The 15,956-nt window shown below is 38.7% G+C and overlaps 1 protein-coding gene across 17 annotated transcripts in view; it reads left to right on the top strand.

Annotated features, from left to right (window-relative positions):
• The window catches only part of MAP7D2 (MAP7 domain containing 2), an 85,887-nt gene that overhangs the window by 60,768 nt on the left and 9,163 nt on the right, over positions 1–15,956 (top strand). For 9 of the 17 annotated variants that reach the window (XM_030020757.1, XM_030020758.1, XM_041124682.1 and 6 more), the window contains 5 exons: positions 1,665–1,775; positions 3,102–3,224; positions 6,264–6,412; positions 7,482–7,609; positions 15,466–15,698. In XM_030020757.1, the coding sequence (XP_029876617.1) occupies positions 1,665–1,775; positions 3,102–3,224; positions 6,264–6,412; positions 7,482–7,609; positions 15,466–15,698 (744 nt within the window). The remainder of the gene's footprint in view (positions 1–1,664; positions 1,776–3,101; positions 3,225–6,263; positions 6,413–7,481; positions 7,610–15,465; positions 15,699–15,956) is intronic. The other 8 variants (XM_041124685.1, XM_041124687.1, XM_041124686.1 and 5 more) reach the window with 5 other exon arrangements.

Consider the following 15,956-nt stretch of genomic DNA (forward strand, 5'->3'; position numbering starts at 1 on the left):
TGTGTGTGTGTGTGTGTGTGTGAATATAATTACGCATATATTCGACAGTTCTAATGGACATGTGCAGGTGCTGTTGAAAAAAATTTCAGTTGCACAGTAAGAGAAAATGTGCTATGGAGACCATGTTTCATCAAAACAGTCCTCTTTTTTTCCATCTTTTTCTGCAATATTTTAAGAACAAGCAAATTTTGTATAAACAGCCATGCTATATTTTCAGCCTTCTGAAGTGGATTTTGGCCAAGCTGGTATTTGTAACAAACTCAAGTAGTTGACTTTGTTTAGGCAATCGTGTTCTGTTTTCTTTTAAGTTGTTCAGGTTGTTTTTTTTTTTTTTTAAAGTATTATTCCCATAAAAGGACTGTGAAGTAGACGAGTCCTCCAAAATTAAGAATGGATTGCATATAAGATTTCTAATTTTGATTGCAAATGCACTTGGCATTTTGAAAACATAACACAGCAGTGTAACACAAGCTGTGCTTTTAAGAACTAGGTTACTTCTCTCACCCCAAGGGAGGAGCTAGGCTTGCATATTACTCCTGCAGAATGCACAGTAAATGTTCTGCCCACGATCTCGCAGAACTATTATTTCTGTGCAAACGGATTCAAATTTTTGTACTAATTGTTGCTCATGTACAAAGAGATTTGGATGTGCAACGAGATGTTTTGCAGCATACCAGCGTTATACCTGCTTTTTAAAAAAAGCAAATGTAGAGAATTGTATTGTTTACTGTAGTAGATGGAGGCAAATCTTGCAGACGTCACTGAGGCAACGTTTCGATGGATGTAACAGGGAATGCAGTAACTTAGGGGCTGCAGAATTAGGGCCACATATATGTCTAGTTGAAAACATTTTTGGTTTTGAAAGAAATCAAATTCAAATTTAAGGGACAAAGCTTCTACGCTTTTAGCTTCTGAGCATCATGCAGTGATTGTCATATACTAGTACACTGTAGTAGTACTTGAATAACATTTTTCTGTCCTTCAGTTGAATAAATGGCAAGGTAGGAAATAGGTATTGTCCTCAAACAGACTTTGTCAAATGGTATTTCAGAAGAAAAATGAAAGTACTTGGGGTAGTACCAAAAAGGGGGTTTTTTGTGGTGTTTTTTTTTTTCTTTTAATATTCTCAAGAACAAAAAGATAAAGCCAAATGGCTGGTGCCAGATCAGTCATTAAAACAGTGAGTTCTCATCGTACGAATGCACAAATGTTGGTTATTTAATTTTCGTATTAGAATAATACCTCAGGTCTACCTGAGTTCTTCCAGACTGAAAGTTGAGGGGAGGGGGAATGGAGATGAGGAGCTCAGAGCTGTCATGTGTGCAGTTTGTTTTCTTTAGGTAACTTTCTGCTTGTGCTGGTGTTGAGTATCTTGTATCAGAATGGCTTCACTCATTCAGACCTGATACATAATTATTTGCCTGTGACAGTATGAAAGATAAGCTGTCGTAAAGCTGTACTGTTAAATTCACAAGCAGAAAAGTTGCATCCCAAAGTGTGTCTTATAAAATGCTGGTTGTCCAGCAGTTGGAAAGAACTTATCTCATGCCTTACTCAGCGCAATGATCCGTGGCAAGGGCCACGAGTACAAATGCAAGGTTAATTTTGGGAGTTTATCAACACTGTGATGCAAATACAAATATCTTCAATGCGTCTCTCTGCAGCATGTGACAAACTTTCAGCTTCTACAATGAATCTGCCAAAGCAAATGGAATCGCCAATCAGTAAGCGCCTCTCCTCCTCCACAGCGGCAATAACACATTCCCCCGACAGAGGCAAGTGAATATGCTGGTCTCCTACCAGCATAAACTTTCCTTCTGCTTAAAGCACTTCTTGTCCATATAGCTATGTAACTCGCTTATGTCTATTATTCAGAAGAACTCAAACATTTGAGGGGTTATAAGTTAATACAATAAAATAGTTCTGCAGCCTGTCCCCAAGACTGTGCTGATGTGCTGCAGATCCTAGTCCAGCAACAAACCCTGTGGGTTTTTTTTTTACTGATTCCACTGCCCCCCCCCCCACACACACAATTTTTGATACTCCAGCAAACAGGCTTGTAAGTACATGCTGCGACTGCAGCAATTTCCTATAACTGTACAAATAATGAAAAACAAGCAAACCAAACATGTGGCTCGACAACAGACTTGGGATGTACCGTGGGCAGAAGTATGTCCGATGAGCCACCTGGGAGACTTCAATCTGGTGACCAGAGTTGTAGGGCCCTTTAATTTGATTTGAAACTCTGATCCATGAGAGGCTCAGCAAAAGATGATCATCTTGTGGGATTAGTGGTTGCTAAACACTACAGAGAGGACTGAAGGGTTTATCCCACTGTGAACTCTTTGGATTTGTTTGGTTTGTTTTGTGTGTCTTTTTTGACTTGTCCCCCCCCCCCCCCCCCCTTTTTTTTTAACTCTAATGAGAAAAAAAGTATTGACTGAAATAGGTGACAATGAAGGCTTGTTTCTAGAATGAAAAGAGAAGGTAAATTTACTTTCATTTCTAAATTGCTTAATGAAGAGTCATCAATAGCTTTGAGGTTATTATGATAGATGGTTATATATATATGCATGCAATAGGAACATCTATAAATACCTGTCTTCTATAGTTGACGCTTATATTTATGGAGTAGGAAGGAATGCAGGCATATTGTATAAATAAGACTTATATAATGCAGTGAGACTGCAAATCTTAAACGCAGTCCCAGTATGGTTGGCACATTATTGAGTAGCTGTGCTGTTATACCAAATGTTTCACCTTTTGTGCTGGGGAAGAAGGTAAACCTTTTTCATGCTGAGTCATGAAAGCAACCATTTTGCAGAATGGAACATGCCTCTGTGTAAGAGCAAAATGCAACACTGTCTTAACCCTACTATATTTATTGTACAGGTGGGAAAATAATTTAAAATGATGGAGAAACTAGAAACCTTTTTTTCAGAGGGAATGAGAATTATGTTTAAATATTTTTTTATCTCAAACATTTCAAGATTTTTTTCATTTCATTTAATCATTTAATCATTTTGTTTCAGTTATTTTAATGTAACATTGTTTTATTTCTTTGCATTTTAAATTTTATTTTATTTGCTCCCATCCTTCAGCTCACCGCATGCATCTTAGTCCAATGGAAAACTTTATTGTTTCTCGACTGCTGACTCCCACACAGTCATCTTTAGCCAGAAGCAGAAGTACGTTAGTGCTTTCTGAGCAGTACAATAATCCAGGTAAAAATGTGAATTACTCACTTTGAAACCATTAAGGTATGGTTTTGGTTGCATTTGAGTAGTTGCTGAAAGAAATGGGGTGCTATGAACCAAATGACAATTTACATGATAGTACAGAATCAATGATGAACTAAATTGTTCATGGTAGCAGTGTATTTAAAACTTGAAAAAACACATCATCTTGTCTGTCTTGTTCTGACTGTCTTTTTAAAAAAGAATGCTGTTTTTTAAAAAACAAACAAAAAATTGAATTAACAAAATCACTAAAACCTAAGCCAATGGAAAACTGAATAAATTCATTCAAGAAAATTTTTTAGACCAGTGTGTGACACCTCTCAGAGGGTTTGATATATTATTGTAATCCCCTTTCATACCCAAGTAGTATGTAGAACAAAAATCCCAGTGCGCCATTTGAGCCTTAATTATTTTTACCAGGGTTCCAGTTCTCTGCTGTTAAATTACTTTTTGCCTTTAACTGTGTGACTGTATGTGTATTTTTATATATGTGTGTGTATACTCGTACAAAATGACATTTACTTAGAGGAGAAAACAGACACTGATAGGAAGGTGTCAGTTCCAGAAATTATTGATCTTTAAGAAACAAAAAATTAGGGATGATTATTACTGTTCCTATCTGTAAATGGCAGTCTAATAAAACCCTTATTTTGCAGACATCTACAAACCTCATGTTTCCAGTCTTGCTAATACTTAGGCAAGTGCCAGACTTCCAGAGTAGTTTCTACTTACAAAGCTATACCTGGTCATAGTGTTTACTGAAACAAGGACAAAAGTCTAACAGCTGTTTTTACTTTTATTAAAAACAAAAAACCCCACCCCAAGCCCCACACCCAAATGCCTGTCTGCAAAAGGAAACATTTTTTCTGGATAAAACGAGCTAGATGGTAAAAGCCTGATCATCTTTAGATAAGTATTTTCATACACCATGGTTGAAATAGGCTCAGGTCCTGCATCTGCACTGTTAATACAAAGCTATTTAAAAATTCATTGCAAAGTAAGCCCACTTTCGTTTGTGTGTTACTTCTTTGTCGCAGTGCATAGGGACATTGATATTGAATGGCTCTAAAATGACTTCCCTCGTTTCTACGTTTAAAAGCAGCATCTGTTGGAAGCAGAAATGTTGTCATACAGTACTTGGCCCATGAGAAAATTCCCTGTTTACTGCTCAGGGATCAACTATCACTAAGACTGAACAAAAGCCAACTCGAAATTAGATCAGTATATTCTGCTTAAAATTTTGAGGTGAATTGCTGGGGCCGCCTACAGATGTTGTTTTCGGTGTTGTATTTGATATTGAAGAAATCAGTAGGGACTTCCTTTGTCCTTCCTCACTGGTTTTGTTTGTAACCTCCCAGCTTTATTTCTGTCTTCATCGCAGGATCTTTAAAGTAGCATTCTGGCATGTCTGACAAGGATACAATTTGGCCTGTAAACTGCTTTTTCCCTGAGCCAAAACAGGAGTGCTGATTCTGGGAACAGCTCTCTGAACCAGCGTCCTCTTGTCATTTCCTTGCAAGGCAGTCGGGCTGTAGCACAGGTTGCAAACAGCGTCAATACTCAGAGCGGCCCTTGACGGTTTTGTCAGTAATTGCCAGCAAAAGGGTTGAGGGACATCTCCCGTTTGTCGTGTACTTCTCTCCGTAGGAGTAGCTTCCTGAACAGGGAAGAGGGTTCTTCCTTTTCAGGAGCTCATACTGTGCCTCATGTCATTATATTTGGGTCAAAATGCTGCTACTCCTGCATTTTCTGTAAGCTTAGAAATTAGGAGCCTCAATTTAAGACACTTTCTCTAGGGCAATGCATTGTTAAGGTTACTCTAAGTCAAGATAGTCGGGCAAACTTTAATCATGGTAAAGTAACTGAAACAGGCTCAAACAAGACAATAAAACTTCAGCCTAAAGAGAGACAGAGATGGCAGAACAGAGTCGCAGCTTAGGCAGCATTTAAGATTCTGAACATTTTTCTTAATATTCAGTGAATTTTTACCAACTTGCTGGAAAGTCAATCAAAGAATACACAGGTCCAGTTAAACTTAAAAGCATACAAAAAGTCTTTGTAAGAAATTTTATAGGACTGCCCCCAGTAGAAAAAAAATGTTGGAAATGTGAATTCCTTTACAGTTGAGCATAATTACTGCTTTTCCAAAGTCAATGTCATTCTTGACTTCAGTTGAGTAAGATTGGAAACACACTTGTCACATGGTTACAATTAGTGTCTGTCTTATTAATAAAGCATATACTCTGTTGATTTTTCTATATGTATGTGAAAGTTTCATCTTAGAAGGCAATATGAACAAAAACAGGAGTAAAATACTCCATTTAAAAGAAGTCCTGTTAATATTGCAAATAAAGAAAAAATACCCAGAAAGAGGTGCCCTGGAAGCTGTAATGTATGTGTCGCACTCACACTTATGTCTACCACAAATAACAACTGAAACACCTGCAGCAGCATTTAGTTTAGGTTTGGGGCGGGGTTTTTGTTTGTGGGGTTCTTTTTGTTGTTTGTTTGTGTTTTGTTTTTTTTTTTTTAATTAAGTGTTATTTTGAAAAGCAATTAAGGTATTTAGGAGCCTTTGCCATGTTTAGGCCTTAAAAAAAAAAAAAATTCCCTATGCTTCTATCACCTTTCCTGTTTTGCAATATTTGTTCAGAAGTCACCCAACTAGAATTGTTTGATTACTCTTTTTATCATATGCAAAGGAAGCTTGAGTTTTCAGAAGAGAAAAGAATCACAATCATAGTCAGGTGATTCAAAAGGTATATGAGTAAGGGAGCGATATTGCAGAGATAATTTAAAAAAAAAATTTAAAATCCTATAAAATGTTACTTCAGTTGAGGCATTTTTAGTAAACATGGGACCACGTTGAATGTGTTCTATAATGTGATCTCTTGAAATGCTTTTAAAAAACCCTTGAAAACTACCTTTGAACATTATAACATAAAAGTATGCTGTTTTCTCCTCTCTTTTACTTCCGCTGTCTGTGTTCCCTTTTGCTCTTGCTATTGTACTATAACTCTTTAGTATTCCATATCTGTCCTCGTGTAGCACCAGCTAGTCCTCTTAAATCTCCCTACAAGCCTTCCCCCAGCCGAAGCACCGACAGAAAGAAGGCAACTTCACCCTCCACTTCTGATGCCATGAAAGGGGCGGCTGCAGCTGAAGTTACTCAGGTGGGGTTTGATTTCGCTTCTGGGTAAACTGATGCGGGTTCTGGTTGTTATCTTTCCCTTTACATTCATAAAAATAAAGTGCCACCCCTGTTGTAAGAAACAGCAGTAAGAAAGTAAGCCTTGCATGCATCTGTTGCTTTTGTGCTCCTGTTTAGCAGGACTTTAGTATCTTTCTACTCCTGGCCATCCATGTTGAGCGCTGGTATTTGGAACAGCAGCCTCTATTTTCAGGGAACTGAGATTTCTGGCACTGAAGTGTATGTTTCTGGACTTGCCTGTAACTTCTGGGAATGGGAATGACAAATAGGATCTCTCTACTGAGTATGACTATCCAGTCTTGCTGGTTAATTATCTTCACATATTTCGGAAACTTGCCAAGTATATTGACAATGCCTCTGTTTTATACCAATTGCGTAACTCTTTCTGTGGACATTTTTGATGCTGTTTGCTTGAAAGACGCATTATTGATCCACTGTAGTTTCCAGAAAAGCAAAGGCAAGTCATTCACTTTCACTGAGTCTACACAATGTAAGGTATGCTAGGGCTATAAAATTCACATAAGGTCCTGTGTCTTGTAATAGTTCATCGTAAGGGGATTCATGCCATCTAAATTAGATGCGAGTGAGAGGACCAAAGCTGGGAGCTAAATATTTGTGTAGTGTCTGTCTTAGGTGTGATTCACAGTGTTACACCCAGCAGCGTTTCTGCGAGGTGCCTGCGTTCACTACTGATCATGTCTAAGGGGTGTTGCAGGAGCATTTAGATGATTTTTGAAAACTCCCAGTGCCACCACCCCTCCCAAGAACTCTCAGAGAGGCTCTGATGTGGTGTTACTTCTCTGCAACTTGTATACTATGTCCATGCCAGACATGGGGGGGTGGGGGGGTGTTACGTCTATGTAAAATAAAAAACTATTGAACCTCAGTTATGAGCTGGTGTTTAAAAAAACTTTTATCTTAAATGTATGTTACACAAATCTGTTTATATGCCATCTTGTTAATAAAGTAATCAAATACGTTTTTGATGTGTTGGTCCTAATTATGTGAACTAAAATGAACTGTGCTTCTAGACTGAGAAGATAAAGAAAGAGAAGCGACCCGCAACACCTGGTTCATCGTCTGGTATGGGATCTCCTCTAAGAAGGTCTGATTCTCCTGCTGCCATGTCCAGAAGATCTGCATCACCTGCGACACCCAAGTATGCCTTTCTTATTAGTGGTCTAATATGCTGTGAGTTTCTTGTTACCTATAAAGGAGATGTAGATCTGTGAGGAACTTCCTCTGAAGTATTGTGTAAAATCTAGTTAATTTGGGTTATACATACACACATATACAGAGGGAGGGAGAGGTGTAGATGAAATAATATATGTAAGTTTGTGTTAGTGCTCACTAGAGACACTTCCCTGCCTTTTCTCAGTCTTTTAAAATTATCACAGTGCATTTCATAATTCACATGAAATTTTATTTAACATTTATTTTTAAACATGCTTTTGTTTTATTGGGTTTTGAAGAAACTCTGCCTAGTGTGAAGAAATGCACAGAACATGAATACTAACTAGAAATTCCAGCATTTAAAATACGTTTCCTATTGCTGACATGACCATCTGGTTCCATAAATATACTTAACTATGCGTCATCTAAACCATCGGTTTTAAACTTTGCTTCTTTGCAGATCTCTGTGAGTTTGTTGGGTTTTGTTGGTGGCTTTTTCATGCAGGGTTGTGGACCTGTAGCATATCTGGGCTTGCTAGCAATTGAGTTGCTTTTCTTAGTTGTCTTTTGCAGACACTCAAAACTGAAGTCCATGTGCCACAGCTTGCAACTCAGAAGTCTAAGCAAATGTGTCTTCAGCTTGCTTAGAACAGGATATTAAGTCTGGCTCAAATGCAGAAGTATGATAAAGTAGTCATGGTCCACAGCAGTTGTCTGATTTTTTTTTTTTGTTTTGGTTTGGGTTTTTTTTTCCACTAGACCCTGTTCATGGGTCCCACTTCTGTCTTGAGAATTACTTCCTTTTGTCTGATTTTATTTATTTATTTATATTAATCAGAACCTGGCCATATTCTGAACCAGTCTTGATGATCCCCTTTCTGACAAATTTCTTCCACTTCAAAAACTAGCTGGTGTTCCTTTTCTGTTTCAGCTCTGAGTGCATAGCCCTGTAACAGAGGATGATTTTGTGTGTGAATCTGGTGTTAGACAAAATACAGGAAACCGTCCCACTGGGCATTCTTTCTGTTTTAGACATTCCCTTGCATGCAGCTGGGAAATTGCAATTCTTGGTTCATATTAGAGGGCTACAAATTCTCAAACTTTCAATATTATATATATTATGTCATCAGAGTCTGAACTATGTAAATTTTGTGAAGAATGGAATGATATGATATATAATCACAATCAGCTTTTTTTCATTACAGTTTTGAGCAGATCATTGTCTAGTGGCACTCCAAAATGTACAGAGAAAAGTTTGAGCTATAAAAATATATATTATTCTGTAGGTACTGATATTCCCTGTTCAGAATGCATCTTTCAGTTCACTCACCCAGTACAAAAGACATACCAGGAGACATATTTAGTTAAGCAAAATGATTGGTGGGAAGTGGATTGCTGAGAGTGAAGTGCTTCTTGATGGGCAGACATTGAAAAGGTTGGTATAGCTCATCACAGATGTCTGGGGAAAAAAAGAAAAAGCTTTTGGGAAACAAACAGATGTTTAGTGCTTCATGAAAAAAGTATGCCTAGTCTTAATTTGTAGTGCTAATTTCCGTAAAAGGTTAGGCAAAGACTGAGACTTTTTTTCCCCAGAGGTGCAAATAATGAGAACCTTTTTATAGTAAAAGGTTTTCATGCCTATAAGGAGTATAAGCTGCTGTTTTTAGAGGAGTAAGCAGATGCTGTATGGAGGAATTAAGAAACCTGCTGGTGGGTTTCTCTGTGATTGTGAGCCACAGTAGTTACCCCCCCTCCCTTTTTTTTTTCTTTTTTCCTCCCTCTCTTCATCAAGAGAATCTCATTCTGACCACTGCTAGAAATGTATTACTGAGCATTTAATCTTAACATGGCCCAATTAGAACACCCTCCTTGACCTTATGAGAGATACAGTAAATAGAGTTTAAATCCATGTTTATTACTGATTACAGAAAGACAGTTCAGCTTCAGCACTCTAGAAACTTCCCCTCAGAAATTTAAAATAAAATAAAAAAGGCATCCTGGTCACCATATTATATTATTACATAAAGATAAATATTTCTTCAGACAATTCAAATGCCAGATAACGATCTGGCTGGTCAGTGGATTTAAATACAGGCAATCAGGCTTTTGGAACCTTCCTTTAGATTGTATAATCTTACCTTTTCATTTAAAATTAAGTGTGGAACTGAAGTATAATTTTAATGTGGATAAATATGTAGGCAAATATTCATTCTCCTTGCAAACCTGACGATCTTTTACAAGTTTAATCTTTCTCCTTCTAGCACACCATATGGCCCCAAAAAATACCCTGGAAGAAATAAGAATACGTATTGTACAGCATTAGTAGTTACTGATCCTGCATAGCACCTTAACTTGAGCTGTTGAGGAAAGAATCAAGTATGGTTAGTGATTTAGATAATTAGCTGTATGCATTTTCTTCTTAAAAGTATGTGACTTGACATTCAAGTTTTCTTAGTATTGTTCTAGTTACTAGTTCTTCACCGTCATCTTGGTTTATGAGTAGTAGTTGCTTGTCGTCTTTATATGTTATTTCATTATTTATTAATTAAAAAGCTCTTTTTAATCATGGTAAAGTAACTGAAACAGGCTCAAACAAGACAATAAAACTTCAGCCTAAAGAGAGACAGTGATGGCAGAACAGTCACAGTAATTACATAAATAAAATACAGATGTTTGAAGGTGCAAGTTTTACTGAGAAAGCAAACAAGATCAGCCCAAAAAATGTAACATCCAAGACAAAACGAGTGAACAAATATGGACCTAAAAAGGAGAAAAGGGGGAAAAAAAAAAATGTTGAGCAATAATTAAAAGCAAGGAAGGAATTCAAAGCTTGAAGATACTTGAAAAAGTAAATATCACAAGAAACATCACACAAGAAAGAAACCCCAAACTATTGCTTTGAGTCCAGTGTGGATTGCTTTGACTCCAATGTGGATCAGTTGACAAAGATGAAAATAAATGGATTAGAGAGCTGTGATAATTGAGAAATTATCTTTTATTTTTCCAATTGCTATTGGATACTAATTGTGTAAAGTGCTCCTGTTCTTCAGATCTTTCACAAGATCAATAATACCAGGTTTTTTGGTAGGGTGGGTTTTTTTTTTTTTTTTTTTTTTTTTTTTTTGATGCTTTGTCTTCAAAGATCTGTACATTAATCGGTTTTTTCTTGCAGTATCCCTCAGAGAATAGGTACGTGTCCTATCTTATAGATGGCAAAGCAATAAAGGCTGTGTCCTTCACGTGTCTTTGGGTAAATAGTCCCTTTGAAATCAATGGGACCTGACTGAATCAAGGAAGTAAAATTTAGTTTTAAGTATCTTCAGATAAGCCATAGGATAAGCCAGTGAATAAAAATAGAAAGCTCTGACAAGGCTCTGTGTTACGTTATTTTGCCAAAGCATTACCTCATACGAGAAGGAGAAAGGGGCAAGGGGGAAGGGAAAAGGGACTGCAGCGCTGCTGGTGGTGGTGGTTCTTGGTTCATTTCCAGTTCCCAGTCTGTGTCACTGTCCTTTGCTCACAGTTTCACTAACTGAACCCATAACTTGGTGGTTCTTTTCGGTGACATCCCGCTGCAGCCGTTGGGACACACTTTGATGTCAGAAATGCACATGCTCAATCAAATTACAGAACACTGATGAAATATGAACCTAGAGTAGTACAAAAAAAGCCCAAACTTTTAAAAGTTTTAAAAATTACATATCAGAAAGGCGTCTGCATGTGGTGAATTTCTCACAGAAGTAGCTTCTGTGTCTTGCTGTGACCTAGTGTTAGATTTTATTTGATAATGTGCTACATTTACTACTCTTGATCTTTATTTTGCCTTGGAAATTTAAAAACAATGGGTAGAATTTTGGATCAAGACTATTTTGAGGTTTTTTTCAGCAGCTAGCTAGAGAATGGGCCAATTCAAGATTTTGAGAACATCTATAATAATGCAGCTAGCAAAATAACTATTCTATAGACCTATGCTGAGTTTATACTCTTTTAGGAAATGTAAAAGAGAAATGAATCTGTCTCTGGCTAGAAAAGATCAAAACTAAGAGTGAAAGACAACTGCTTTTGAGAAAATATCACAGATAGCAGAGCAAAAATGTCAGAACCCAGGAACAGCTTGTGATCAGAGCAATCTCAGAAAGCAGGCTTGAGAACATGCAAGTCCTTGGTGTAGTTTCAGCAGAGCTTTTGTTGAATTAATAGGGAGATAGGGAAAAAAATAATGCAGCTCTGGCATTGCTGTAGATTTCTGATTTACAGTCAGCCTTCTGAACTGCTGTCACCAATGACCTGTCATGTACCTGGCTTTTCAAGAAAGCATGCTGTTCTCTCCCTTGCTGTTTATGGACAAAATTGGATGTGACCTCTGGTTTGTGTACTACATGTACTTTATTTCCTCTGCTTAGCAAAAGTAAAAGCTCAGAACCCCTCTTGTGCTCTTCTTGACACATTCTTCTACAGTATGGGCTATCCCTCTTTTAATTAAATAAGAACCACTGTAACTTAAGGACCAGTGGATCCTCAGACCTGATAGAGGTTCTTGCAGTGCATGTAGGGGTCATGATGTGAATGGCTTCTTATAAGCTGCTGCCCCTGTGTCAACACAGGGTGGTTAGGTGAGAACACTAAGACCTCCTGGAGGGAGGAGGATGCTTCCTGTACTTCTGTATTCCCCTGTAAAATCTAGTGACTGAGATGAGCAAACTTCCAAACAACTAACATGCTACCATTTCTTGGATTTTGGCGATTTGTCATCTTAATTCTCTGATCGTCATCAGGCACACTTCTGTGTTCCCACATTCTTACCAGGGTTTCATTACACCCCTTGTTTTTTTTTTTCTCCCAAGGCAAAAATAAAACATTTTTTTAAACCTAAGCAGACCCCTATGCAAGTGTTTATACGTTTTCCCCTTAATATTCCCGTTTTTCTGTCCTCACAATCAAGTTTGGTCCTTTCTGGTGAAAAGTAGGATCATTTAAATACTATTAGGAGGAGTGTTTTTTCCAGTAACAATTCTGCCTGTGTCTAGGAATGTTAAAGATGCTAAGTTGACAATATGTTCTAAATACAAGGGGGATGACAGTGTTCATTTAATACTTTCTACTGGCATCCAATATGATTTAAAATTTCTGAGAAAAGATTCTTATTCCTGATGGGCTGTCTCAGCTTTTCACTCCTCGCACTGCACTGTTGTCATCCTTGCAGTAATCAGTCTTTTATATGCCTCTCCCTTTTAGTTGCTTTAAAAGAAGCAAAGCCATGCTTCTTTCTTGGTCTTCTGGCCAAAGAGCTGTAAGGAAACATTTCTGTAGGTCTAAAAGTTCAAAGACGCATTACTTAAATAATGCATTCATCACATGTTTCTAGTCCAACAGGTAAGTTGTACAGCCAGTCTGCTCTGATTCCTATGCAGTGCAAGATGCATAGCTCTCATGACTAGACTCCTTCCTACCAACCTCTTTAATTTGATTGTCATGTCTTTATTAGAGAACAATTACCTCTGTGCTAATATTGAAAATGACTCAGCCTTAGTTATATGACTCTTTTGCTCCTCCTGTCACAACAAGTTAAATAAAAAGCATTGCAAGGAGTGCGTGGTAAAGTCGGAAATGTAAACCAAAGACAGCAAGAAGGGACTATGCTTTGAAGAAGTGTCTGATGAGCAAGAAGCATCCTCTGTGCTGCAGAGAAGCCTAAGAAAAAGGTTGTTTTCTTTTTATTTACATGTTATATTTTTATGAAGTGCAGTTGGAAATGACTGTGATGGTGAGGCACGTATAAGACGTACGTATGTAGGTGGGGCCTCGAAATCCACCTTTCTCTTCAGGAGAGCCTGGGAATCCATCTGTATCAAACTAAAGACAATGCTAAAACCAGATTTGGTCAACACCAGCCAATCTCATTGGCTTCTCCCTTCGCTGTTTTTTACGAGAGCTGGAAACAGACGTGCCTGTCCACATCTTCCAATGCCTCTTTCTGCCAGGGAGCAGCAGGGGCAGGCTGCCCTGCAAGGCAGGGCGAGCCGGGAGCCGTGGGTGGCAGCAGGACAGACAAGGACAGGGACCTCCTCCACAGCACCCCGTCCCATAGCGGACAAAAGAAGTGACCGGGGCAGGTCTGGTGGCGGTGACCGGGGTCAGCCCAGAGCCCAGTGATGGCCAGCAAAGGCCTTATTGAGGCAGGTCCAAGGACAAGCCAGGACACGAGGTCAGGACCAGCCGGTTAGGAGGCCAGAAGCAGGCTTAGCTACAGCTTGGCTTGGGCAAGGACTGACAGGGAGCTCCTGGTCCTGCAGGCAGAGGGTACCTGAGCTGAACTTCACATTTAGTTGGGTGCTACTGTTCCGCTAGCCCAAGGGCTTTTGGAGTCTGCGACGGCTCTTCAGTGGGAGTAAGAAAGTACGGGTGGTGCAGTACTCTGCAGTCCTTTCCTCCCTGCAAACTGGGCAGCTCCCTGTATTCTGGTGTCTCCACTTCTTTCAAATGAAGCATAATACGGTGGAAAAGATCCCTTTCTGCTCCTGGATTTGTGAATTGGGGGGGAGTTGAAAGACGTTTAGTTTTTATTGTCTGCTCTGTAATGCGAGTGTTGTTCCGGTTATAATAGCCTCTGGCCACACAATACTATAGTTAGATCTATACAAAACTTGCCAATCCAGTCCGTTAATTTTCAGCCATTGTCCATGTTTTTCCTGCTTGTGGTCTGCCAGAATGAGTGTATAGTCCAGAAAACATGTTATAGTATATGAAACACTGTATCGTGTAGATGAAAAAAGTGATAAGGGATAATACATTTATATCATAATTGCATATCCATGAGGAAGGTTAAACTACATGTGTAATTTCACTTTAATGTAGGAGTATTTATTCTAAAGGGACTCACATAAATCATTATTTTAAGATCGTAATCTCTTTACTTCCATACTACTTTAGTCACACAGCCCAGCCTTTCTTAATGTTACAAGTATTTAGTGCTAGTTACTGGTGGTACATGAATAATGAATGGTGTTTGTGTGTAGTTTTATGTTTCCTGGTAATCTCTTCTCTTTAATGTGCACCTATTTTCAGTGAATATCAAGTATCCTTACCCTTCCACTTTCCCAGAACTGACTTCGAGGTTATCATTTCACCTAAAGTATGCAACAGCCGAACGGGCAGTCAGCTGCATTGCTGCTGCGCATTGCCGTCACCACAAGTGCAGTTGGGTAAGAGGTTGCAGGGGCTGAGTTCTGAGCTTTGAGTCTGTTGTGCTGGCACTGATTAAAGTGCTCACTGAAGCAGGGGAGCTGACTACAATGGTTTGGTCAGTTGTGTCTCTTTTTGTGGTACCCAGCTTTGCCTTCGTATATAGTAGTATTGGGTGCTATTTTGGAACATCAGATACTATTAGAAAAAGACCATGTTTGACGAGGCGGTATTCAGATGAAAGCAGCACACTGCAACTCATTATAATTTCTGCAGACAGAAAGCAGCCATAGCTTTGCTTTAAATGTTGAGGAGGACTACTGAATACAGTAATGTTGGCAAAATTGTTATGAAATGATTGTTACTAAAGTAATTGGTTTAGGTAATCCATGATTTCATATCTCTTGCCTACAACTCAGACAGTATTAATTGGTCTTTTTAAATGAAGTTTTTCTGTAATCATTTGTGCTTGCATGCCAGTTCCCTGCATTTCAGGTTCTGGTTGCTTGCATCCAGGTGGTTCCTATGCAGTATTGTGCAAAACAGTTGAAACTCCTACGTAGCCAGAGACAAGAAAAAGGAACGATCTATGTGAAGATGGAGTTTGATTCCAAGCTGTGTAACATATGGCCTGTTTTGATTTTTGTTTTCCCTCATCAGGACAGTTGCAAAGACTTATCCTCAGTCTCCTAAAAACGCCAAACAATACCCAGCTTCTCCTGTGAAGCATCGTGCCACTTCTAATCTCAACCAGGAGACTCCTAAGAAGAAAGCAGACAAGGAAAAAGAAAACATCAGTCATCAAAAATCCCCGGGAGCACGCACCGATGAGGCAGGCCAGGTGGCTTCTGAGAAGCACGTGCCTTCTGCAGGAAAGACTGAAAATAGTGAAGGTGAGTCCTGCTGCAAGAATATATTGCAAGATATCATGGGTCCCTGAGGCTTTTAGACAGTAATGACCTGTTCTTCTCCTGAAGCTGCTCAGTCATAGGCTTATGAGAATGTGTAAAGGTACGTACTGGAACCAGTAAATGTATAGTTTTCACCAGGGTTACCCATGTATGAAAAGCGCTTGTTAATGAGGATGTTAAAATGCTGAAATCCAGGGATTCCCTTACCTATCCCATATTCTATCTGCTGAAAATGCTTTT

Source organism: Aquila chrysaetos, chromosome 7 (genome assembly GCF_900496995.4).
Source record: "Aquila chrysaetos chrysaetos chromosome 7, bAquChr1.4, whole genome shotgun sequence".
Taxonomy (NCBI): Eukaryota; Metazoa; Chordata; class Aves; order Accipitriformes; family Accipitridae; genus Aquila; species Aquila chrysaetos.